Here is a 24336-nt window from a genome sequence, read left to right as displayed (position 1 = left end):
GGTACTTCCTTGGATAATTTTACATTCTGGAGGCGTGAACGAACTCTGAAAAACAGAAACGACTTCTATCGGATGATCGAAAGAACTACCTGGACACTGAGTATAATTATTCACACGTGCGGATGCCATTTCCGGCATGTTTCTCCATGAAGAGGGTCAGCTTCAGTTTTTGCCACTTGTAGATAGAAGTTGAAGTGGCGGACGTCTTAACGAGGTTGCTAGAATGTCAAACAAATAGATGAGGGAAATATTATGAAGAGATATTTATGAATATCTAATTGAGCATTTAATTAAGAACTTAATCGAAAGACCAAAATAAGTTGGTTCTTGAGACCAAGTACCTATCTAAGTATAATAGTCTTTCGTACTTACGGTTTAGTAAGAGGACTCGAGTAAAACGATTATTCGTTAAAAGGAACAATAGAATAATCATGCCTCCGCAGACGGTGGTCTCTGCTTTCATGCCTCATCGCGGAGAATCTCAGCGAAAAAAGTGTCCCGAAGCGTGAGCTGAAAGGTGGCTATGTAGGCTGTCTAGTGAATGCCGTCGCCATGGTGGAGCTGGCGTGTAGCAACACCCTAAGTCCAGGAACCTAATCCCGCGTCAGAAAGACAAAATTCGCTACGGAGAAAAGTAAACAAAAATATATATATAGGGAAGAAGAGACAAAGATTAAAGATTGTTAAGAATTAGAGGTAATTTAATGATAAAAGGGAGAAAGAATTGTGCAAAAATTCTACTGGGAAAGAAAAGATAGAAGAAGCTTCCAACGAGAAAGACGTGCTCAGAAGCGAGTCCCGCGTAGCGCCATGTAGAGGAGCAGGAAGAAGCGCAGTCTTCCTCAGGCATTCCAGCGTCGAGTAATGCTGAAGCATATCCTGACGGGGCAACCGTCGTCAGCGGGCTCCAGGCACCAGCACAATGACTACCAGGCGAGTTCGGGCTCGTTGCACGGCGGCCACCACCACCACCATCATTCTGGTCACCAACAGGATCAACAGCAACACCATCATTACAACCAAAACAGCAACGTTCGTGGAACGACAGGGGGAAGCCAAGGATGGGGAGTCGACGTTTACGACTCGGTGGTCCATCAAAGAGCCAACGTGCATCAGGCTGCCACCACGCCATCTTCCACTCACAGACACCCTTTGAATCATTCTCAGTTGAGCGTGAACAATCTTTCTCAACGATTGAATCACTCGCACGCTCTTAATCTGTCCACGTTGTCCACGTCGAAGCATTCTGTGAACAGCGTTAGTCCTGTTGCCGGTGGGAATAACAATAACAATAATAATAATCTGTCGACTACATTGGGGGTGATATCCCCGGCGCCGCTGCACCAGGACAGCAGACCTAAAGCGAATGGAGGCTTTGATATCTCGAGACTGTCCAGATTACCCAGTCAGGCGACACCTTCGCCTGCACCTGCTCTTCAGGGTACGACTACCGGGGGACAGTTAACCGGTCCCGGTTCCACGGCGTACCCCTTGAACGCTTCCTGGTCGTCGTCCCTGTCAAGGAATCACAAGGACCACGAGGTTAGCGCGAAAGAGACGTTGACCAGTTTGGGTTTATTGTGTCTAGTGTCGTTGTTACTGGCGCTACTCTCGTTGATCTTCTTGCTGAAGATGTCACCGTTAACGGTGACGCCGAGTAGCCTGATCAGCCCGGAAGAGTATACGATAGTCTACGAGGTGACGTTAGCGCTGTGCGCACTCGCCCTCTCCCTAAACCTCTGCTGTCTCCTCATGTGCGCTATACAGTTCCTCTTCACTGTGAAACTCGTCAAGACTTCGTATCAAGGACATTGGTGAGTAGAGTTTTCGTTTTATGCCACGCTGGGTAAATCTGTGATTTATAACGCTTTAAATACCTTTGTACATAATCCGTACTTTACTCAACCCGAAGGTCGAACAAGGTGTGAAAATATATACGTTTAAAGTTTGTATCCTTAAGATACTGTTATCTTTGAAAATTCGGAAGTCAAACAAAATACACAAAGAGAAACTTCTAAAAGTGCAAATAAACGTTGAGATACAAATATCCTTTAATCCGAACTATACATATGATGGAAATAGGACTCTCATAGTCATCGACATTTTCCCTCCTAAATGTCAACAGCATCCATATTTACATTGTTGCTGTTGTACATGTAACTTTTCAAACTTACTTAGGTATTGATAAAGAAAAGAAAAATAAGCATTTTCCTGGTAGCTGGGAATTCGCGGGATTCGCGGTCGAACGATGATTACCATTAATTTCTATAATCTGGCGACGCTATCCTCAATCATTATCCTTGTGCCGGAATATAAGTTCTCATTCGTCCATGCGTGGCCTATCTGTGTGCGTCTGGAACAAACGCAGTGTCCCGTATCCCGTGCGATATATCAGAGGCCTGTCTAGTGTTTCTTCTCACGCGGCCTGGAGGACGAAACGCAAAAATTCACATCCTGTACTTGACGTGCAAGCGTTCACCGACCGCGTGTCCCGTTTTTACTGATCAAACACGTGTCTGCAATCACAATACGATACTGTATGGTGAGATGTATCCGTAAATGCGTATGTTTCGTGACGCGAACCTTGAAAATGAAAATTACACTTTCGTTTATTCCTCGAGCGTCGTGCACGCAGGAAATCGTATAATAATTTTATTAGTAAGATTTTTTTTATATAGACTACGGTATATTAATTTGTGACCAAGCTGAAAGATCGTGACACGCCCTTTGTGTAGAAATTGCAATATTCTCCGTTTTACCTAATAATTCTCCCAGCAAATTCAGCACGCACGTTCGCGAAAAATATTATCGAATACACACAGTGCAGTGCAGATCAAGTTACAAAGGGAATATAGATATGCTCGCCTCCCGTGACACGCAACTCGAAAGCGAAAATAAGGCTCGTTAAAGACGATACATACTCCTCGAGATGGGATCTGTGGTTTCTGCTCGGAAGTTCCCTTATCGTTGGTCAATCGGATTTCTTTTTTATCTTTTTCGTTGCCGACCGAGACAAAGTAAGCATCGCCGACTCTAATTACTAGCGAATGGAAACGCGCGTTAAGTTATGCAGATTGGCCTGTGTGTTACGTCGCGTAACACTCTACCTAGCCGAGGCCACACACCGCGGGCAAGATGGCAACCAGATGTCTTCGGATACTCACTGCGTACCCTCAACAGTCTCAAGTACCTTCCATAAATCTCATAGATTTCCTAGTAAAGGTCCTTCAAAGCAAACAAACGTCTGTTTCCGAAGAATTTCCAAAGACTATTGTCTACCACGGCGTGACAAGGGAAAGTTAGTTTTTCTCACGTACGCTGCAACTTTCCTCCCACTAACCACTTTCTCTCGAGGGCGGTTAAGACCCTTCGTGTGACCAATTAACAACGAAGCCTATTCCCTCACTCTCCTAACTAAAATCGTCACCAACAAATCCGATGGTCCCGTGCGCTAGACACACCCATCCTTAGCTTTCCTCCGAGACAGCATCGTCTCCCAAGACAGTACTGATTTTACATCCTTCGAACGGTCAACATCCTTCAACCGGGTATACACACCCGTAGATCAGTCACTCACTCATCTCGTACATACGCACCAGCGTAACTGTCTTCGTTATAAGTTGTTGGAATAAACGGTGAAATATAACTTACTCTGCTGTGTCATATTCATTTAACCACCTCTGTTATCTTAACCGAAACAGGGGAACGACTACTTCGCGGCGTCGATTTACCGAATCGTAGCGAGAATTTACGCCTTTCGCTGACGCGTTTTCCTCGCGACCGCGTCTCTCCGCGAACGGTCGTAACACTGTGATTACCCTCAACGGACACGCCGTTTTGAGTTTTCTCTTCGGTTCTTTAATTCCGTCCTTTTTCTTTCGCTCAGTTTTTTGGCCAGTGGCGGGTCTTTTATCGCGTGCGAGTTTGATTCGCGTGGGAAAATGTCGTGTGCTCTTCGGCAGATAGAAAGATCATTGTTTCTTAAAGCATCCAGACGTTGTGCGTGATTGGCATATTAAAGTTTCTTGCGAATGTTACCGTGTGACCATGTCTCCCTTGTGACCGTAATTGTGCGACGATGTTTTCCTGCAAATATTACCATCTAACAAGTTTTTCCAACGAATATTACTGTTCGATCAGGTTTTACTCGAATCTTGTTCTTCCCTTGATAGGGTCCTTTCCTTATATAGAGTGTCCCAGGATTTCGCAGTCAAATCTATGCCACTATATTCCACTGACTACTTTAATGTACCAAACTACGAAGATGCGGCTGATATTGTGCGTGTTGCGTTATTCCACAACTAGGCTTGATTGGCAGGCCATTGGAACGAGATTTGTTCAAGCTGTTCGAAATGTTGGAGAACGAGCCGTTAACATTGTAATGTATGCAACTACAGAGACGTATCGTAACTTTTGTTTCGAGAACAAATAACAGAGAAGAAGAGAATAATGAAGATTGGACACGGACGAAATTAGCTGTCGATCTTGAAACTCGTGCACTGCGATTTCAGATAATCAAATTAGCATAGAATGAGATTTGGGAACGGGCAGAGTATATTCCGGAGTTTGGATATATATATATTTAGATTAAAGATTGGTTCTTTGCGAGAAACGTTTTTAAGCAACATATGAAATTCTTCGTCTATTTATAGTATATTTCATTTTACTATAGTGGGAGCAGTATTCTATAAATCGGTTTATAAGAGTGCGAATTTATTATCTTAACGCTAGCCTTGCTAAACCCGGTCAAATGACCGGTTTCAAAATTTAATTTGAAATTGTGCGTTGGTCGTTGTTTCTTTTCTTCCTCCAACTTTATGTAAATTCTTATATTATCCGACTAATCAATTTCTCAATTTTTGTTGACGTAAGAATCTATATAAAGTTAGAAGAAGAGAAGAAACAACAATGACTGTACAATTCTAAATTAAATGTTGAAACACGGCCTTTTGACCAGGCCTGGTAGAGTTAGTGTTAAATCATGCTTTGTAATTATTTATTTTGGCTGGTGGTAAGCAACGGTAACGCAAACACTGATCGAAGTAGACAGGTGTTCGTTAGACAGGTATTCAGGCCCCAGAATTTCCAGGTCACCGATTGGGGCCCCTGTTGTAAATTTCTGGTGATTCGCCCAACTATTGGTTAACTAAGAGTAAAGAGAAGAGGACAGTTTACATCTGAGCTACTGTTTCGATTAACCACATCTGGCAGAATGGCCTTTAGGGAAGAAAGTGTACCGTTTTCTGTGGTCGACCATCCTTTGTTTTCTTTTCTGAACAATAGATCTAGTTTGGACATTGATAACTAGCGGCTTATCGATCGTTCGATGACACAGGACACAGCCATTCTTTATGCTACATTATCACCACGACTAACTTTTACAGCTGTCTGCTAAGTTAATATTACCGGTTGTGTCACACTATCGCAGTGTGCCCAGAAGAGATAACCGGAGGACGATTAAAATTGCAACGTCACCGGACGCTTCTCGTTTCCCTTCTTTCTCTCTTTTCCTCGTCCTTTCGCTCAACGGTTGTTTCCCCTGCTTTGCCTCCGGGGCTTCCAGACAATTCAAGATTCTGCTGAATTGGAATGCTCGATTTTCTCCTAGAGAGCTGTTTAGCTAGAAGGAATAGTCCGAGTGTCGACGGGTATGCGAAGAACTGTCTTCTTGTGCTCTTAACCACTTAACTACGTTCGACGTGTTTATTCGTTATTGCTTGATTTTACCTGCTCACCCCATAGAGGCATTTTTGAAATTAAACTTTAAAAAGTTAAAAATTAATTGTTTCCAAAATGTTTTCAAATACTCCGAAGATCGTTGGATATTTTCGTGCTAAAATTACAAAGTAAAATATGCACAGCTGTATCCGTATTATTAATAATGGAGGCTGACTCCTACGATATTTTTCTACCATAAAAATTTCTACCATAGACCTCCCCCAAATGTAAGGAAATAAACTCCGCAGTTAACAAATTAATTGTTTCCAAAATGTTTTCAAATACTCCGAAGATCACTGGATATTTTCGTGTTAAAATTACAAAGTAAAATATGCACAGCTGTATCCGTATTATTAATAATGGAGGCGGACTCCTACGATATTTTTCTACCATAAAAATTTCTACCATAGACCTTCCCCAAATGTAAGGAAATAAACTCCGCAGTTAACAAATTAATTGTTTCCAAAATGTTTTCAAATACTCCGAAGATCACTGGATATTTTCGTGTTAAAATTACAAAGTAAAATATGCACAGCTGTATCCGTATTATTAATAATGGAGGCTGACTCCTACGATATTTTTCTACCATAAAAATTTCTACCATAGACCTCCCTCAAATGTAAGGAACTGCGGCATAAGTTCCCTAATAAACAATAGGAATTTCTGTTGTAAACTACAAATTACAAATTACGAAACCTTCCGCTCTAAATTAACTAAAGATCACCAACAATTCTCCTTCGTTCTGAAACTAATTCTCCGACAATGGTGTTCCCTATGAATGAGTCAACTGGCAACGAAAGACCAAAAGCAAGAGGGTTCTCGGTCAGTGTCTCTGGTGCACGCCAGCTAGGAAGCCTTAGCCGAAGGTCGTCCGGCTGAAGATAACTGCGAAGTCTGCAAAGTGGCATTGTTAGCGAAGGAGAAGGAGCCCTGGGGTGTGCAGACGTGCTCCGAAAGAAGCACGAACTTTAATGGTGGGTCCCAGTAGTAGACGGCCGTTCCTCTTCGCTTGCTCATTGTCACTCGAAGCTCGGTGCCCGTCCCTCCTTCCGTACCACGCTACCGAGTCTGAGACGCGAGGATGAAAGGAAAAAAAGCCGAAGTATGACACAGGTCCAACGACGACACCAACGACGACACCAACGACGACACCAACGACGGCGACGACGATCACAGAGACACGAGAAGAATGAAAGACAAGCGGCGCTGCTAAGTGCCGGCTCATTACTTAAATGGTCCGTGATAAGGGATCTCTGGTGCTGCTGGCGCGAACACGCTGAACAGCAGATTTTTCGAATAAAGCCACTTTTGGACAAAGTAGTTGCTGGCTCACGAAGTTTTCTTCTTTCGTTGTTAGATGGCGCGATCCTAAAGTAGGCGCGCATTTTTCTTCGCGATCTCACGTTTCGATCGCGGATTTCGACTTATTGGGGAAACAGGTTAATTGGATTATTACTGGAGAAACGTGGATGGATGAACGTTTTCATCGTTTCGTTCAATGACGGGTGAAACGCGTGAAAAGAGTTCGTAAGGTTTAAGCTGGGTGAGAAAATACAGCTTTGAATTTCCTATAAATGAGAGTTTAACAACGACGTGTCAAACACGACGCATGGAGCATTTGTACTAAATTTCTTATTAAATCTTGTTAATTCACTAGCTAAAAAACCAACTATTACATCGAACATGATACGACCAATAAAAATAAAGATATCTATACGAAGAATACGAAACGTAGATTCTTATGAATATGTGCGTTTCTTTAGGTGTATCGCTCCTCCAAACGACAATTCGCCGAAACACACATCAACTTTAACCAATGTATGAGAAATCGTCTCTAGCGCGTTTTTATGCCAAGATGAACGCTACTGTGACCCCGAACGAACCGTGAAACTGAACGATTCGATCTGTCATTGAAAACGCCCATCGGTCGCGAAAGTCTTGTTCGTTTTTCATCGACGGCCCGGTTTAACGTTACACGCGTGTCTGGTTTCTGTTCACGGGCGGTTCTTCGTGCGTCAGAGCGTCCGAGCATACGCGTGCACCCGTTCGTCTTTCCACCAGAAAGAGAGAAGAGGGCTCTCTGTCGTGGCTGTTGGCATTCCACGCCTTCGAATCCGGCATTTCAAATTTTTTCACCGACACAGGGCACTACGGAACGGGAATAAATTTGGCGGGCCGTGACTGCGCCTTAATATTCCAACAAGCAGACAGAAAAATAGAGAAAGAAACGGGCACTCGCGTGTCTCAATGCTTGTAATTTATTTTTCGATTAATTCCCAATCACCAGCCGATAATTTTGATGTTTCCAGCTGATGATAAATCGAAAAAGTGAATAGAGGACTTCCAGTAGAATTTGCGTGATTCATTCTTGGCGTTGATTGGCGTGAATTGTTCGTCAAGACGTTATTTTTCCAAGGGTATAAAAATCTGTCAGTTAGGTGGAAACTATCAATTTGTATACGAAAGATACGATCGTATTTGAAGATTGTATCGTAGTCATCTGATTTATCGTGCAAATTTTGCACGTGACACTCTATATTAAGTTTGTTGTAGCATTAATTAATCACAGAATGTTACAAGAAAACAAATTTGGTTTGGCAAATATAATGGCCGATGTTATGTAGATATGTGTGGCGGATCGGTATCAATAGGACGCCGACAGGTCGAGCCGCGGGTACCAACCGCCAACACTAGAGGGCTACGACGACAACGAGTCTGTCTGTCTAACTCGCTAGGGGTCGAATATACGAGCGATTGATATAAATACCGCACCTAGCGAGACTCGCTCTACGTCTAAGGCAGGGACTACCGAGCATAGCCTTACTGACGAGTCCACCGGTAGTCCCGGGACGAAACGCGCTCTCTCTCTCTCTCTTTTCTTCCGTCACATATGTAATGTTCGAATTTGTAAACTAGTAACTTTTTCGACAAGGAGGTATAAGGAACAAGTTAAAGTAGACGTCATGTTATGAATCATCTGCGAGATATAAAAGACTTCTTTTATGAGGGATCAACACCTCGTGAAGTCAGATTTTATTTATAACATACTTTACGATTTTGATTTATTTGTTTGAGGTGGTATGTCGTGATAGGGTCGGAAGGAAAACTCAGATTTCTTGAACGATAAATGTTTATTCACTCTAATGTCAATGAGTACACTTGATACAGGATTCGCGACTGTATTCGGTTCGCGAATGCGCGGTTATAAGATAGAGCTTGGAGCGTCATGGCGTATAAATACGTATGGTGATGTTTCGAGCTCGCGGAACACGAAGGTTTTCTTCTCGCCGTGTCGCGTAATCGGGTGAGGACTGATTTTCTCTATTCGCTCCTTTAAACGGTTCGCGAATTCCGAGTTGGCCTGTTGCTTCGTTGGTACGAAGAATTCTGTCGGCAATCGTATGCTAGTACCGTAAACCATTTCGACTACCGTTGCGTTCAGGTCCTCCTTGATAGCGGTTTCTATGCCTAATAAAACAATTGGCAGGACTTCTACCCAGTTGCTCGTATTGTGACATTTTATTGCTGCTTTTAATTGTCGATGTAGGCGCTCTACCATTCCGTTGGATGCGGGGTGATAGGCTGTTGTGCGTAAATGCTTAATGTCGAGCAACCGGCATAGTTCATTGAATAGGTTTGATTCGGACTGGCGTCCTTGATCAGTCGTTATTTTTGAAGGTACGCCGAAACGAGCTATCTATGTAGAGAGGAGGGCCGAGGCAACGGTTGTCGCTATATTGTGAAGTTTCTGCCTTCTAAGGCGTGTCGAAAATGTTTGACTGCGGTGTATATCGCGAGTAGTTCGCGATCGTACGCGCTATATTTTTGCTGAGCGGGGTCAAAGATTTCGTTGCGAATCCTAGCGGTTGTAATTGGTTATTCGCGCGTTGTTGTAATACTGCCCCCATTGCGTAGTCGGACGCATCTACCGTGAGGCTGATAGGCGCACCTGGTATCGGATGCGCCAGCATCGTGGCGTCCACGAGTGCACGTTGCGATTCGCGAAAGCTGTTTTCCTACTGCTCCGACCACTCGATGGGCGCGTTGCCCTTTTTCGCGCCTTTTAACAGGTCGTTGAGCGGCTTAAGTGTTTTTGCGGCCCCCGGTATGAAACGTCGGTAGAAGTTTATCATACCGAGGTACCTACGTAGTTGCTTGGCGTTCGCGGGCTTCGACAATTTTACAATCGCTTCGACATTTTCGGGCGGCGGCTTAATTCCGTCGGGGTTTACCGAGTATCCGAGGAATGTGATTTCGTGCACGCCGAATTCGCATTTCGTGGGGTTTATCACAACGCCGTAATTATTGAGACGGTTGAGCAAGATTTTCAAATGTTCGCGATGTTGGTTTTCGTCGTCCGAGGCTATGAGAAAATCATCGATGTACGCGTAGACGATATCGAGCCCGCGTATGATTTCGTCGACGAACCGCTGACATGTTTGCGTGGCGTTCCGAAGTCCAAACATCATATTTGTTGTTTCGAGAAGTCCGGTAGGCGTTGTTATCGCGGTTTTTTCAATGTCCTCGGACGCAATCGGAATTTGGTGGTAAGCGCGGACTAGATCGATTTTTGAAAAGATTCGCTTACTATGCAGATGTTGCGCGAAGTCTTCGATATGTGGCGGTGAGTATCTGTCGGGTACGGTGCGGGCGTTCAACGCACGGTAGTCGCCACATGGACGCAGGTTTCCGTCCTTTTTCGGCACTACGTGCAGGGGTGATGCCCACGGGCTTTTCGATGGTCGCATCACGCCTTGCTCGATCATGTGTTCAAATTCCGCTTTTACCTCTTTAAGTCGATCAGGTGCAAGCCGACGCGGTTTGCTGTAGACTGGTGGACCAGGTGTAGTTTCGATGTGGTGTAGCATACCGTGTCGAATTCTCTCTTTTCCGAAGATCGGTGGGCGGGTGAGGTCCGGGAATTCTGCCAGGAGTTGGTGGTATGGTGATTCGCCGATGACGGTCTTGTCGGACGCTTCGTCTGTTGTGGCGGTGTATCCCCTTGATGACGTCTGTGTTATCGTATCGATAAGCCTTTTGTTTCGCGGGTCCACGAGCAACCCGTAGTGGCTTAGAAAATCCATGCCAATGATGGGTGTTTTGACGTCGGCTACGGTAAAATCCCACTTAAATGCTCTGCGTAGGGACAGGTTTAGGTAGGGACAGGTTGGCCGCGAACAGCTCGTACTCGCTTCTGTTCACGTGTCCGTGTAGCTTGTTGCGCGGGTATACGCAAACATCTGCGCCGGTGTCGATGAGGTAGGAGATCCGCGAGTTCTTGTCCGTTACGAATATGCGGCTAGATGCCAAACCGTCGTCGTTTGCCGCTTTTACGGACGGCTGGTCCGGTTTTCCGAGTTCCAGGAGCAAGGGGGTGTGCACTTTCTCGCGCTTTCTCGGAACTGTGTGTGATAGTAACACAGCCCGTCTTGCCGCAGCGTATCGCGAGGGCGCGAACGGCGGCGGGATCGTGTACGCGAGCGTGATTGTACTCGTGCCCTACGGTGTTCATTGCTTCTTTGCTCGGCTACTAGCGCTCGCATCTCGCTCATATGGGCGTCCATTCGCGCTACCCGCTCGGTGACCAAGTTGGCGAAGGCTGTCATGGCGTCGCCTATTCCGCTATTCTGGCCAGGTGGGAGGGTTATCGCAGGTAGTCGGCCTGCGCTGGCCGCGGCGATCTGCCCTGATTCCAGGGTGGCTTCGTAAATGTTATCGGCAATTTGTATGCGGGAGTCCGGATCGTTGTTCTGTACAGAGGCTAGGATGCTCCGTATGCGCTGTGGAAGTCGACCTTCCCAGACGGTGAAAATGACATCGTCTGCTAACGAATTGGTGGCTAGGCTTTTGAGATCACGGTAAAACTGAGAGGGCTTCCTGTCCCCCATTTGCTCGTTCTCGATTACCTGTCGGAGTCTCTTGGCGTACGACTCTCCCAATCGCTTGATGAGCTCCTTTTTGACGTACTCGTAACGCTCTGTCGCCGGTGCGGCGTCGAATACGTCTCGAATTAATCTCGCGTGCGACTTGTCGAGATTCGCGATGACGACCTGGTATTTTTCTTGGTCACTAGTGATCCGGGCAGTTTCGAACTGCACTTCCAGCATCTTGAACCACAAGTCGACGTCGTCAGACCAGAACGGTGGCACGCGGAGAAGGGCGCTAATCGAGTCTGCGTTGTCCCCGCCGGCCTTCGTACGTGCGGAGTGGGCGTTATTGGTCATTTCGAACTGATTTAGATTCATTGTGTTACATTTCACGAGCACTCGGGGATAATCACGTCGGGGTCACCAATTTGAGGTGGTATGTCGTGATAGGGTCGGAAGGAAAACTCAGATTTCTTGAACGATAAATGTTTATTCACTCTAATGTCAATGAGTACACTTGATGCAGGATTCGCGATTGTATTCGGTTCGCGAATGCGCGGTTATTAGATAGAGCTTGGATAGCTACGATTCGAGATACGCTGCGAGTGCGGACAATGATTGCACGAGATGTCGAGAGCTTAGATAATTATTCGGCTCGAACCGTGTAAGTATAACGATCGTGATATACTGCGGTAACTCGCGGTAATAGACTGACATTTTTGTCGCGATGCTGCTGCGGAGGAAGACTCGTTGGGATGTGTCCAAGGATGCGAAGGCATCGGATTCGTTGAGAAAAGCTTTGGTTCGGAAAGTGAGGGAAATGTACGTTAATGTTTATTGGCTAATTCGTGTTGGTCGTTGGAAAAGGGTGCTAGCTGCCCTTGAGAGGGTGTTGCTAGCGGGCAGCGTCGTATGTGAGAGATAGCAGATTTCTCGTGTGTCCCCGTGGTAGGTGGTCGACTTCGAGACTGATAAACAAAGACTGTTTGTCTCTTTGGAGGACCTTAGCTAAAATAAATCCTAAGATTTATAGCGGTCCTTAGGCTAGCTGGAAATATTCGGTACGAATGTATCGACATCTGGCAATCATCTTGTCCGCAGGTATAGGGTCTTTGTGTCGTGCGTCAAGCGACGTAAACTGTTGGGAAGTTTACTGTCAAGTGCCGCCACATGTTCAAGGAAAATGTATCTGCAGCCGGTTATAGCGGCATTTACGTTACGGATGATCTATGGGAAGATTCACACGAACAAACCTTTATGGACTAACCAAATTTATTTTGTTATTAAAAACGATCTACAGAACCGATCGACGACTGGTGTTCAATTTAAAAATTGCTTCTCTATAAAAGCAAGAAATCTAATTTACATCGTGTTCTTCATCTGTCGCCTCCATATACATCCTGGTGGCAATAAAATTCTGAATTTACGAGAAATCCGTATTTCGACTTAAGCTTATCGATGTTACCGACTGGACAAAGCCTTCGAGAGTTTAAATTAACCGATCGACCCTTCGTTGAAAGGACGAGCAAGTGCCAGGAAACTATCGCGGGAACGCTCGTAAAAGCGCGCAATGGTTCGGCGTGGTAACCTAGGAAGAGGAACAGGCGCGACTGAATCGTAACGGTTGTCGTGGCCCCTTTCAAACGATCCGTGGCCACCCTTCAGTTTCGGCGTCATTAACCCTTCTCTTCTTTCTTCCTGGTTCACTTAGAAACGAAGAAAATTCCGGAGGTAGTTTGCTCTTAGCAGCTGCCATTTTTTTTTCTTTGTTTAGTCGACACGAAGCATTTTGGAGAATTTCTGTGATTGCATCGCGAAGGTACAGAGAATAAGAAAAAGCGCTCTTTGTTCGTTGACGACTTTCTGTCAATTAGAAATAAGAGTAAACGGCATAACAGTTTCTTCTTTGCCACTGTATACGTAATTTTTGTTAGACTTTAACAACTCGTATTTTTCGTGAGCAAATACTGTCGAGTGGTTATACACTGTATATGTGAAGCTTCGTTTTCTTCGCGCGAAATATCCATGTTGTTCTTTCTATACTTGTGTTCATATATCATGACGTTCAGCCTACACGTGCCCGAGAATGTAATGTAACAGATAATTGGGTTCGAGCTGTAAATCTTTCATTTGCAGCATGACGCGAATCTAACAATACTTCTTTCCTTGTTCAGATCATGAATATTTTTGTCGCGTGCAGGTAGAATCATATGTCTAGAGTATCCACGGGTTTCGTGTTTACTTATTTCTTTAACTAACTTCGGTTTTAACCAACTTCCTATTAACCAGCAAATTAATCAAATACTTTCAGAATCAATGACAAGAATATACCGAAAAGTGTCGAAAGAATTTTAAAGGTACAATCATTTTCCTAAAAGTTATCTTGAGACGTATTGTATCGTTAGTCTCATAGAGTTAACCACTTTTCTCTAGAATAATACTCGAACACAGCTGTAGCTTTCTATAAATTTCCTCGATATTCGATTGAATTTCCCGAGATCGTTTCCAATGACGAGATCGCAGCAGTTGTTACGAAGAATATCGGAAGAGCGAAGAACGCGTATGTGTGTCTGATCCATCATTCACGATAGTCTCTACGGTCCATGCGTATGATCCATCATCTGCGTAACCATTTTACAATCCTCACCGTGGAAATGCCGATCCGCGATGCTATTCTCGCGCGCACTCGACCGCTTAAGAGTGTCGTGTAAAATTAAGGTAAAAAGTAAGGAACTTGTTAATTTCCGACAAGGAGATAAAGTTCTTTTTATTTTTTACTCAATTTATACAATTTTTTCGGTTCGCGATGATACACTTTCGATACTTGGATTAGTTAAGAATTTTTTTATTAGACTGACTGGATGATTTTGAAGGGAGAATTTATATTCTTCCATTCGTTGGAGTGGGAGAAGGTTTTGTTTATACTTAGTGTAAAATTCGGAGAACGGCTGGAGTGATCGAATGCCACTCAGGCGGCTGAGAACGGATGCTGACCGGACGGTCACACGCGATAAGGCGTTCGGAATTTCGGTTTGTTATATACAGCTGCTCGAATTTCGTCTGTGACAAGAGCATCGTCCAGAGACGTTTCCATCATACACAAATAACTTTGTTTTTCTTCTTGCAGTCGGAAGCGTGGAGAATTCGATGTTTCTGGCTGATCTGTTGTTTTATCATTTGCGCGGCATTTTTTCGCGGTTAGAAGAAAGATGAGATTAATATCTTTGTGGTATTTTGATACTTATCGATCTGCCGATAATGTCGATGCTGGTAGGGGAAAGCGTGGTTGAGAAGAAGCGCGCTTTTTCGATAAATTATGAATTATGGCTAACGGTAATTCACGCAATTTACATAATCTAGATGGAACAGACGCTTTTCAAGATCGCTTGTCGACTCATTTATGTTTATAATTTTCAGGAGAGGAAAATCTAAACCTTGAACATATTCAATTCGAATATGTACTGTAGCCTAAATTCGGGTCTTTTTTCGACTTTCAACGATATCGATTTTGTCTCGATTGACTTCCTGCCGGTTTATGTGCTTTTATTCTTACTCCTTCTTCTTCTTCCGGTGTCCAATGATTCCTTTGAAAATCGACGCGGTTAGTACCGAAGCGTACGCTTCCGATGCGGAAAGTACGCGATCGAAGCGCGTGGCTTCTGACCGGAAGCGTAGCCTTGCAAACGCGATTAGATTGCATTAGCTACGAGACTGAAATTAAATCTCGAGTCGGAATTGTATTTAATTTTCTTCGGGAAGTTCAATGCCGGAATCGAAAATTAGACGATTGAATAGGGATTCCTAGTTGATTTTAGACGTCCCTCTTCCTGTAACTCCCACCGAACTTGCATTGGGCGTTGTTCGTAGGCTTGTCGTGCGGCAAACCGTTTCGCAAGAGCTTATTTGCATTTCCTCTAACTGCGGTTCGCATAAGACGCGTCAAAGGAATATTGACTACTATCTATTAGGTCAGATTTTTTCACTATTTTCTGCTTCTCGTAGGATTGTAATGTTACAGTACCGGTAACACGAAGCTTGATCTACGGCAAATAATAAAATATCTTTGAGATTAAAAAATATAAAGATTTGAAAATTAGGACATTTGAAAGTTTGTACTTACTCGACTGAATTGCTATTAAGTGACGTTTAAAAATTTTAATCACAAGGTTGAAAGTAATATAGTTAGTAATTCTAACGAACACCTATCCTCAGATAGATTGGTATACACACGCGAGTCGACCGTATTCTCCGGAAATGAAAACAACTACATCCCTGGAACCTGGAACACGTGATTTTCCGCATATCCATTAAAGCAACATCGGTCAGTGACTCGTCTACGGTGCAGTCGCTAGACTCAATTAATGACCACGTTCTGGTCGTAAATATAGAAAAGGCAGCGAGATATTTTAGTTTGTTGGCTAACTGGGCTGAGGTTGGGTCAATGTTTCTGTGGATTTCATTTACCTCTTCCGGCCTCCTTATATTTTCTGAATTCTTACAATTTCCGAGATACCAGTTCATAGCAAATTGATTCTTATTATGGCGTAGGATATAGTAAATCTTATTGTCTAAAAATACAGGAAAAGATTTCATTTTAGATGATTATTTCATTAAAAGATTATTATTTTTTTAACATTTTATTCAAGCGTTTCTTAAGACATTTGTTCAAAGAGATGTCAGGTTATAAAAAATTGAATCAACCTTCCCAAAGCTCCTTAACCTCTTGTTATTTTTGATAAATCAATAGCATTACGCAATATATACCGTGTGATTTCCCTAGACGATCTAGTAGCACTCTTCTTTACAACCTTCTTTCAAAACGAGAAACAAGAAGAGGATTTACCAAATATCATTGTCATCGAAGCGCAGAGACGCTCCGGTGATTCTTATCTCCATTCATCTCTCCGAGTGAAACTATTTGACGTCGCCTTGAATAGGCTCAGACAGTTTTGTCGGGGGTCCGTGTCGTCGACTGTAGCCAGCTCGCACGATCGTGAATGGAAAGACTCGTATAAAATCAAAGGGCCGACAGACTCTTCCTGCTTAGACGAGATCAATGAGATCTCGTTCAATAGAGAAGTTACCTTCTCGACCGCCGGCGCCATATTACCCTTCAAAGTCACCGGAAAGTCATATAAGCCAACCGATGCAGCCTAACCTTTATCCACAGATAAAATAGGTTTCTCTTATTCCATCTGAATTTCTAAAGAAACCAAGACTTGATTTCAGTCTGGTTAAAAGCTTCGCTCGATTAAAGCTGTTTTTCAAGCAATAACCTACTAGGCGCGGATGCGGTCCTACCAAACTGGGAGGCATGGAGGAGCCGCCACGGCCTCCCACTCACATTCAGGATGACACAAGTACTCCCCGGACACGGCGTGTTCGGCGAGTTCCTGAAGAGAATAAGGCGAGAGACGACAGACATCTGCCACCACTGCGGAGAGGGCAGGGACACAGCGCAGCACACCCTGGAGCTCTGTCCGGCGTGGGAGCTGCCCCGCTACACCCTGCGGCACGCCATAGGAGAAACGTGGACCCCCTCAGCGATTGTGGAAGCGATGTTGAGAGGGTCACAGGAATACGAGGCCGTCCGCCTCTTCTGCGAGCGAGTTATGCTCGCGAAGGAGCGAGCGGAAAGGGAGAGAAAGAAAAACTCTCACCCCTGCAGGATAAGACGATGGAGAAGGATGGCAGTCAGACGACCCAGAGCCGCCCCGCCACCGCCCCAACGGACTACGACCAGAAGAAGTGACAGCACTAGGGGCAACGAACTCCCCCTAACGCCCACTCAATAGCCGGCTCGAACAAGAGAACGCGAGAAGGGGATGCAACTGAAGTTAATTCATAAGAGGTTCCTGGAGCACCCCTGTCACGCGCATAAGATGGTCATCGTGGAGTTTTAGTCGGTAGGAGTCCGACACTACTCTGCTGTTACGCGATTATTGCAGCAGCGGAGTGTCCATGAGGATTTCTCCACGTACAAAAAAAAAAAAAGGCTACGTTCGCGGGTCGATCGAACACGTTCTGCGCCTTTCCTCGGCACTAGCGTCAAAACTGGTGCACTGGTGCACCTGCAATATTAACCACTGGTCTTTCCTTTTTCGCGCGATATTATATCAGCACCTATGATACCATTTCAAAGACCGCAATCAAAACATTAAATACCGCATTAAAGCCATACAATAATAAATACCGCATTAAAGCCATACAATATTTCGCAATATTCATTCGTAAACGTTATTGTATATGTGCTTAATTAATCGTTATTATGTTTCGAATGATTTACTACCTCATATTCCATAAGCAGATATATGGTTCATTTTCACCTCAAGTACGATATAATTTGTAACAAATATTTATAATTCACAATGTAAAATATTTATAATTCATTGGAAATATTATTCTATCACGATATAGTGGTCAAATTTCACATAAATCACAAACATATGGTAGTCAGAAGCTATACTCACGACATGACAAATCATGATGATGTCATGAAAAATGGCGTCCGTCCATATATATTCAAACGCAACGAACAAGTTCGAACTTTTCGAGAATAAACGATTTGTTCGATAACATCTGTCGCGGGCTTCTCTTCCTTTAACGATAACAATTGACAACTAAAGCTCGAGAGGCTCGTAAGGATGAACAGCGACGAGTATCTAGAAGCTATGTACTCACCTGGGCAAGGAGACTCCAACACCAAGGACGTTGGAAGTTTCGAAAAGCGAAGATGGAAACTGAAGTAGCACGTCAGGTCAACTCTGGCAAAAACTGCTAAAGAAAGAAAAGTCCAACTAATTTGTTTCCAACAATAAAATGAAATTAATTTGTTTCACAAATTATTAACTGGATATTATTCAAAAATTATTCAAAATTCGCTTGATTGATTCACGGCCCGGGACACTTGGGTCATACCATTTTGGTAATGGACGAAAATGGCAGAAGGAAGAACGACCGTTTTTTTCATATTTCTCTTTCCCCGGGAAACGAAAGAATGCCCGAGCACCTTGTTTCATTCCTTCTCGACATCAATTTCAATCTTTTTAAACGAAATATAATCTGAACGATGAAAAGTTCATTCAAATAACGCTCCGCGCCAGACACTCATGAAAATTAAGAAGAAACACGGAAAATTCGCGAATAAAACGGATTTCTTTGTCCCAGTGAGATAATAAATCTCGTACACGTATTGGTTTTTAAAATCAATATATCCACCAATGTGCACTCGTTTAACAAGGGTGATGGAACGTGCCAAAAATCTCTCAAGAGGGTCTTGGCAACGGAAGAGTCGAAAATGTCACAATTATGAATGAAAAATTCGAATAGTTGCTGATCTTACAGTCGAAACCGATAAAGAACTCCAGATATTCCCCCAATTAATTTACAATAAATTCGCGGAAATGATCGATTGCTGACGTCATTGTATTCTAGAAAGATTGTAAAACGATAAGAATTTATTGAAAAAACTTATATTCGATGATAACACTTCTAATAAGAGTACTAAGAGGAGCGATTCTGTACTCACCTTCCTGCCTCGAAGTACCGAACGCCATTAACCGTCCGCCCAGGATGGAACCGTTCGGAACTTTTGTAAGTCACTGCACGGCCGCTGCTTATGGTGGAAATGTAATAGATATAAGTACAGAGCGCGTGAGCGAACTAAAAGCGCGATAGAGAAGTAGAGAGAGGATGTTCCGTCCTTGTCTAATGACGCGCACTTGTACAGGAAATATGTAACAGCGGTATACGAACAGCGTCAGTGTCCACTAGTGTGCATGCCTGATTAAACAAGGACAGGAAGTATCTATACATGGTGTTCTCTTTCTATTTCCATGTTGCATCCATCTTACTATACAGTACACACACTCAGCTATTCTATCATTATATTTGTGCGTTGCTTATGTGTGAACCAAACATTTTCATGACAACAAATCGTTTGTCTCTTGTTTGATGCTCGGTTTTCAACGGAGTTGAAAGAATTTTTTAAGAGAAACGTAATGGACGGGTTGTTTTTAAAGTAATAAACGGAAATTCTCGTATCCATTGAGAAACGATAGGCGATTTGAAAGTGTCACTATGAACGGTGATTTATCGATGCAAGGTAGTATGAATAAGATATTTTATAATCTGCGAAAAAAGGTAAGGAATATTCTAGATTTTAGATTTTAGAATTTCCACGTCACAGACGAGTGTGTTTTGTTATTTGATTTGTAATATTGCTGCAGTTCTCTTAATAGCTGTTCGTTTCATGCGATACTCGCACATAGTATCTATGACTTTTGCTTCTAACAATTTTTATAATTAGGCTGTATCAAATATTTTTAACGTTCGTGTTTCATGAAAAATCATGTGTAACTCGTTGAATTCGCAAATGTAACAAAAAATTACATGAAAAACCTTATATTATTGTAATGAAAAAATAATTATATTAGGAGGAGAGTCGTATTTCGGAACGTCATCGGAACATATTATACCTTGTATGTGATTATTTGGAACACAATGGGTGAGTATATTATAATTAAAATATATTCCTAGTTCCAATTCTTTTGAATAGTGTCAGTGACCAATCGAAATAGAAATCAGTGGACATCATGGAAAGAGAAGGCGAAACCAAATTTGAAAATTCGACATCGGTAATTCAGTAGTTAAGAATAACTCAATCGATAATGTAGATTAACTAGTTATAAACAAATATATGAAGTATAAATTCAAATTATTCTTATCCATCTAAAAATTGGAAATTAAAAAGCAGAAGACAAGAAATTATCTTCGAGGATTTATATAGTAAATACATTCTTTTGCCTGTCTTACCTAGAGATAAAACAGTTGTTTGATGGTTATCTTATAGTGTTCAGTCATTGCGAAAAATATTTTTAATCAGTTAAAAACTATAATTAATTAAAAACTACATTTTTTTAGGTATATAGACGTTAGCGATGTATTATTCCGGGAAGCTCGTCTATCTCTCGAACATCGGGTTTGCGACAACATCGATTTGGAAATTATCGTTGCAGAGTATGAAAATTATTACAAGATGAAATTTCAAAAATATCCCATATCGTGTAAGAAAATAACTGGAAGGGAAATGACGAGGGAAGTGACAAATGCAAGCAAAACGTAAGAATTTATATTATTTAACGATATTAAACGGTATTCAACGGTATTCAACGTATCGTATTCAACGTATCGTATTACAATATGATCCAGTGTTTGTAGAAGTATTGAGACAAAAGCCAAATCTGTTAGTAAACAAGCGAGAAGTGAGCCTGTGAAAGAGACGAATCTACAGCAGAAGATAACTGATGACAATACGAATCATATTAATCTCGCAATGACAGTGACGTCAATATTCCCCAATGAGAGTGATGGACGTTCATCAGAAGAGCTATTTAACGTCCCAATGGAACAATCCATGCAATCGAAGATATTGAAATGCATTGAAAAGCTTTATTCAGATAATCCGGAATTACGAGGCTGAGGACATCTCATGCGTAAGTTATTTTCGATTAATATACGTATCGTAAAGCTTTTAAACGATAAAATTCCCGTCGATAAACCGTCCAACGTATATCGACGATGACGTGATTTCAGTAACGCTTCAAATATCAAATTACGTAACACTTACTTAATATAGAGAAGACGCCATTTTATCTTTGTATCGTCACAGGAGATCATAGTAAACAAATTAAATGTACATTGGGATGACGTTATAGGCCTAGAGGAATGTAAAACCGCTGTTAAGGAGGCCGTTGTGTATCCCCTTAAGTATCCTATCTTTTTTGATGGCCCGTTTTCCCCCTGGGAAGGTATTTTGCTGTACGGCCCACCTGGTACAGGTAAGATACTCGCATTCTTTTCATTTCTGTACGTGTTTACAAGAAATATACAAAACAGGGAAAACGAAGTTAGCGAAGGCAGTCGCGACAGAATGCCATTGCACCTTTTTTAACATAACTGCCAGCTCATTGGTCAGCAAATGAAGAGGCGATTCCGAGAAGTATATACGTGTAAGTTGCTTTGTCTATGTAAGTCTCTTTGTTCCTTTGTCTATGAAGGAGAGATTCTAGGTATAAAAAGATTTGATTTTATTTTTCGTCATTTATATATAAATAGAATAGTTGTTTGGAAAACGAAATGATATCATATTCGTGATGAGGCAATGAATTTAAGGAATTTCGAATATAATATTTAATGAATAATACATTTGTTAAACTGAACAGGTTTTATTTGAACTTGCCTATAGTTATTCGCCTACAATTATTTTTATCGACGAGATTGACTGGATCGCCACAAATAAAGGAGACTGTATATTGTCTGAACCTGCAAAGAGATTCGGATCAGAACTTCTTTCTAGATTGGATGGATTAGTGTCTAATGAGAATTCTAATGTAGTTCTTCTAGCTACAACTAATTCCCCTTGGTACGTATATCCCGTTATTTCAATGTTTTCTAAGTAGAAAATATCGTAATATTTCTCCAAATTCCAAATATGTTATTGTGTTGTTTGAAGTATTCCTTCATTATTATTAGTATAATAGAACGATAATATTCATTGTAAATATGTTATTAGGGGCATTGATGCAGCTTTACTCAGGCGTCTCGAAAAGCAAATATACGTATCATAACCCAATGAAGTTGCTCGACTTGGTATATTTAAATTATACCTTAGCAACCACTTATTAGAAAATACAGATATTGTAAACCACATAGTAAAATGTACTGAAAGATATTCTTGTGCAGATATAAAATTGCTTTGTAAGCAAGCGTGGCTACTAGAAATAAGCCCGATATGGAGGAGACTTGAAAAGAAAGAAACACCTGTTACCACTTTGAAATATGAATTAAAAAGTTATGAAATATTAGCAAAATTGTTAAAAAAATGTCACCTACAGTTATGCAAATAGATAAATATGATACGTGGAACAAATAAATACGCAATCGTAAGGACAGATATTGAAAAATATAAATAAATGGATTATCGTTCGAGAAATCATTCGCATGTGTGTGCATGTGTGTATGCGCGCATGTGTGTATGCGCGCATGTGTGTGCGCGCATGTGTGTCATGTGTGTCATGTGTGTGCGCGTGTGTGCGCGCACGCGCTATAGGCTAAGTTTAAAATGTTCGGTTGTATTATATCCTCGTATTATATATGTCGGAGATGAAAGGAAAACCGGAGCCTTCCCTTTGCAATTTTGAGGAAGCCTTCTAATGCTTTAGCCTAGATTTTATCATAACTGTAATTAAGCAATTGTCATTTGTAATTGTTTGATATTTGTGAAAGCGAAAGTGGGTTCGAGGTGACAACTGGTCGCCGAACGTAGCCACGGTCACGGGATAAACGTTTTGCCTGACGAAGGTGTGGATCGGTTGTATTGTTCTCCCTAGAAATCACATAGAATTGTACTTTAGAGATGTCGATATAATGGGACACACGTTGTATTAGAAATCAATCTCCAGACAGAAACTGCCTAGGAACGACGTTTGAATCTTTCTCGATGTTTCCAAAGAGTATACAACAAACTTTTGACAGAAATTGCCTAGCAACAACGATTGGAACCTTCTCGATGTTTCCAGCGAGCATATAACAAACAAATGCAGTCGTATAGCGAAAAAGATTTTCATCAGATATTCATTCGTGTGATCGCCTTGGAAAGTGATACATCGAGCAATTTACCGAGTGTCTCAGCAATTGTAGTTTGTGTTTAAAATTATTCTACACATAGTAAAGAGTTATCCCGTTGACCGTGGATTCGTTTGAACCCCGGAACATTGTTAATAGCGTTAATTAAATTCATTATTCGTGAAACCTATCAATCGTTAATCTCATTATACGTTAAATTCATTATTCGTAAGACATATTATTCGTTCCTCTTATTGTTCGTTAAACTTATTAATCTTTAATCTAATTATTAGTTAAACTTATCATTTGTTAATCTTATTATTTATTAAACTCATTATTCATAATATTTCGTAAAATCTTTTTTATTCGCGTAAACATATTCTGTTTCGTAAAACAATGGCTAATTATTCGTTCCTCTTATTGTTCGTTAAACTTATTAATCTTTAATCTAATTATTAGTTAAACTTATCGTTTGTTAATCTTATTGTTTATTAAACTCATTATTCATAATATTTTGTAAAATCTTGTTTATTCGCGTAAATATATTCTCTGTTTCGTAAAACAACGGCTAATTCAAACGAAGGATCATTACGCGCCTTAAATCCTAATGATAACCCGACATATATATGTGAGTGTATTTTATCAAAAATATGTTTTTTATGTTTTCTTATCTTCGTAATTATTTTTAAAAAAGTCTTAAAGTCTTATATGAAAATAAAGCTGTTCTTTATTTCAAATAATTGAAGTAAATAAATACAATGAGTTTTATATTTTATTATATCTTATATTATTGTTATATTGTTATTGAAAAAAATTGATATAATCAACAGTTCTTCCTGTTCTCTTGATTGTTTCTTGCTTGTTTCAAACCATGATAATAACCTACAAAAGAAATAACATAGTCCATTGAAAATTTAATATACAATAAAATACTTATATGAAATAATTACCTGTGTACTATACCATGTAACCACTAATATACCATGACATCAACATACTTGAAAGTGCGTCTGTATCATTATCTGGTAATCTAGTACATTTTATTAAAATTTCGTATTTTTTTCCAAATAAAATGTTAAACTTATTCCAAATTACTTATTAATATTAGAAGTATTCAGCATTCCAT

At 41.5% G+C, this 24336-nt stretch overlaps 1 protein-coding gene, 1 long non-coding RNA gene and 1 pseudogene across 3 annotated transcripts; 2 read left to right on the top strand and 1 right to left on the bottom strand.

Annotated features, from left to right (window-relative positions):
* Nucleotides 1-766: 766 nt before the first annotated feature.
* LOC117238922 (serum factor response D-like) lies at nt 767-16518 on the top strand. The gene is made up of 2 exons (XM_033504125.1): nt 767-1814; nt 16366-16518. Coding segments are annotated over exons 1-2 (951 nt in total). The 5' UTR covers nt 767-864; the 3' UTR covers nt 16367-16518.
* A 1693-nt stretch (nt 16519-18211) lies between these two features.
* LOC117238923 lies at nt 18212-19138 on the bottom strand. 2 transcript variants are annotated; one of them, XR_004494302.1, is made up of 2 exons: nt 19114-19138; nt 18212-18362 (listed from the first exon to the last, which is right to left on the bottom strand). It is a non-coding gene; the product is annotated as an uncharacterized LOC117238923 (long non-coding RNA). The 2 variants fall into 2 exon arrangements; XR_004494303.1 differs by having other exon boundaries at nt 18212-18359.
* A 19-nt stretch (nt 19139-19157) lies between these two features.
* LOC117238924 lies at nt 19158-22479 on the top strand (annotated as a pseudogene).
* The last annotated feature ends 1857 nt before the right edge of the window (nt 22480-24336 follow it).

This window comes from Bombus vosnesenskii, unplaced genomic scaffold (genome assembly GCF_011952255.1).
Source record: "Bombus vosnesenskii isolate JDL3184/JDL3185 unplaced genomic scaffold, Bvos_JDL3184-5_v1.1 scf7180000013761, whole genome shotgun sequence".
NCBI classification, from domain to species: domain Eukaryota; kingdom Metazoa; phylum Arthropoda; class Insecta; order Hymenoptera; family Apidae; genus Bombus; species Bombus vosnesenskii.
This window is presented reverse-complemented; position numbering and strand designations above follow the sequence as displayed.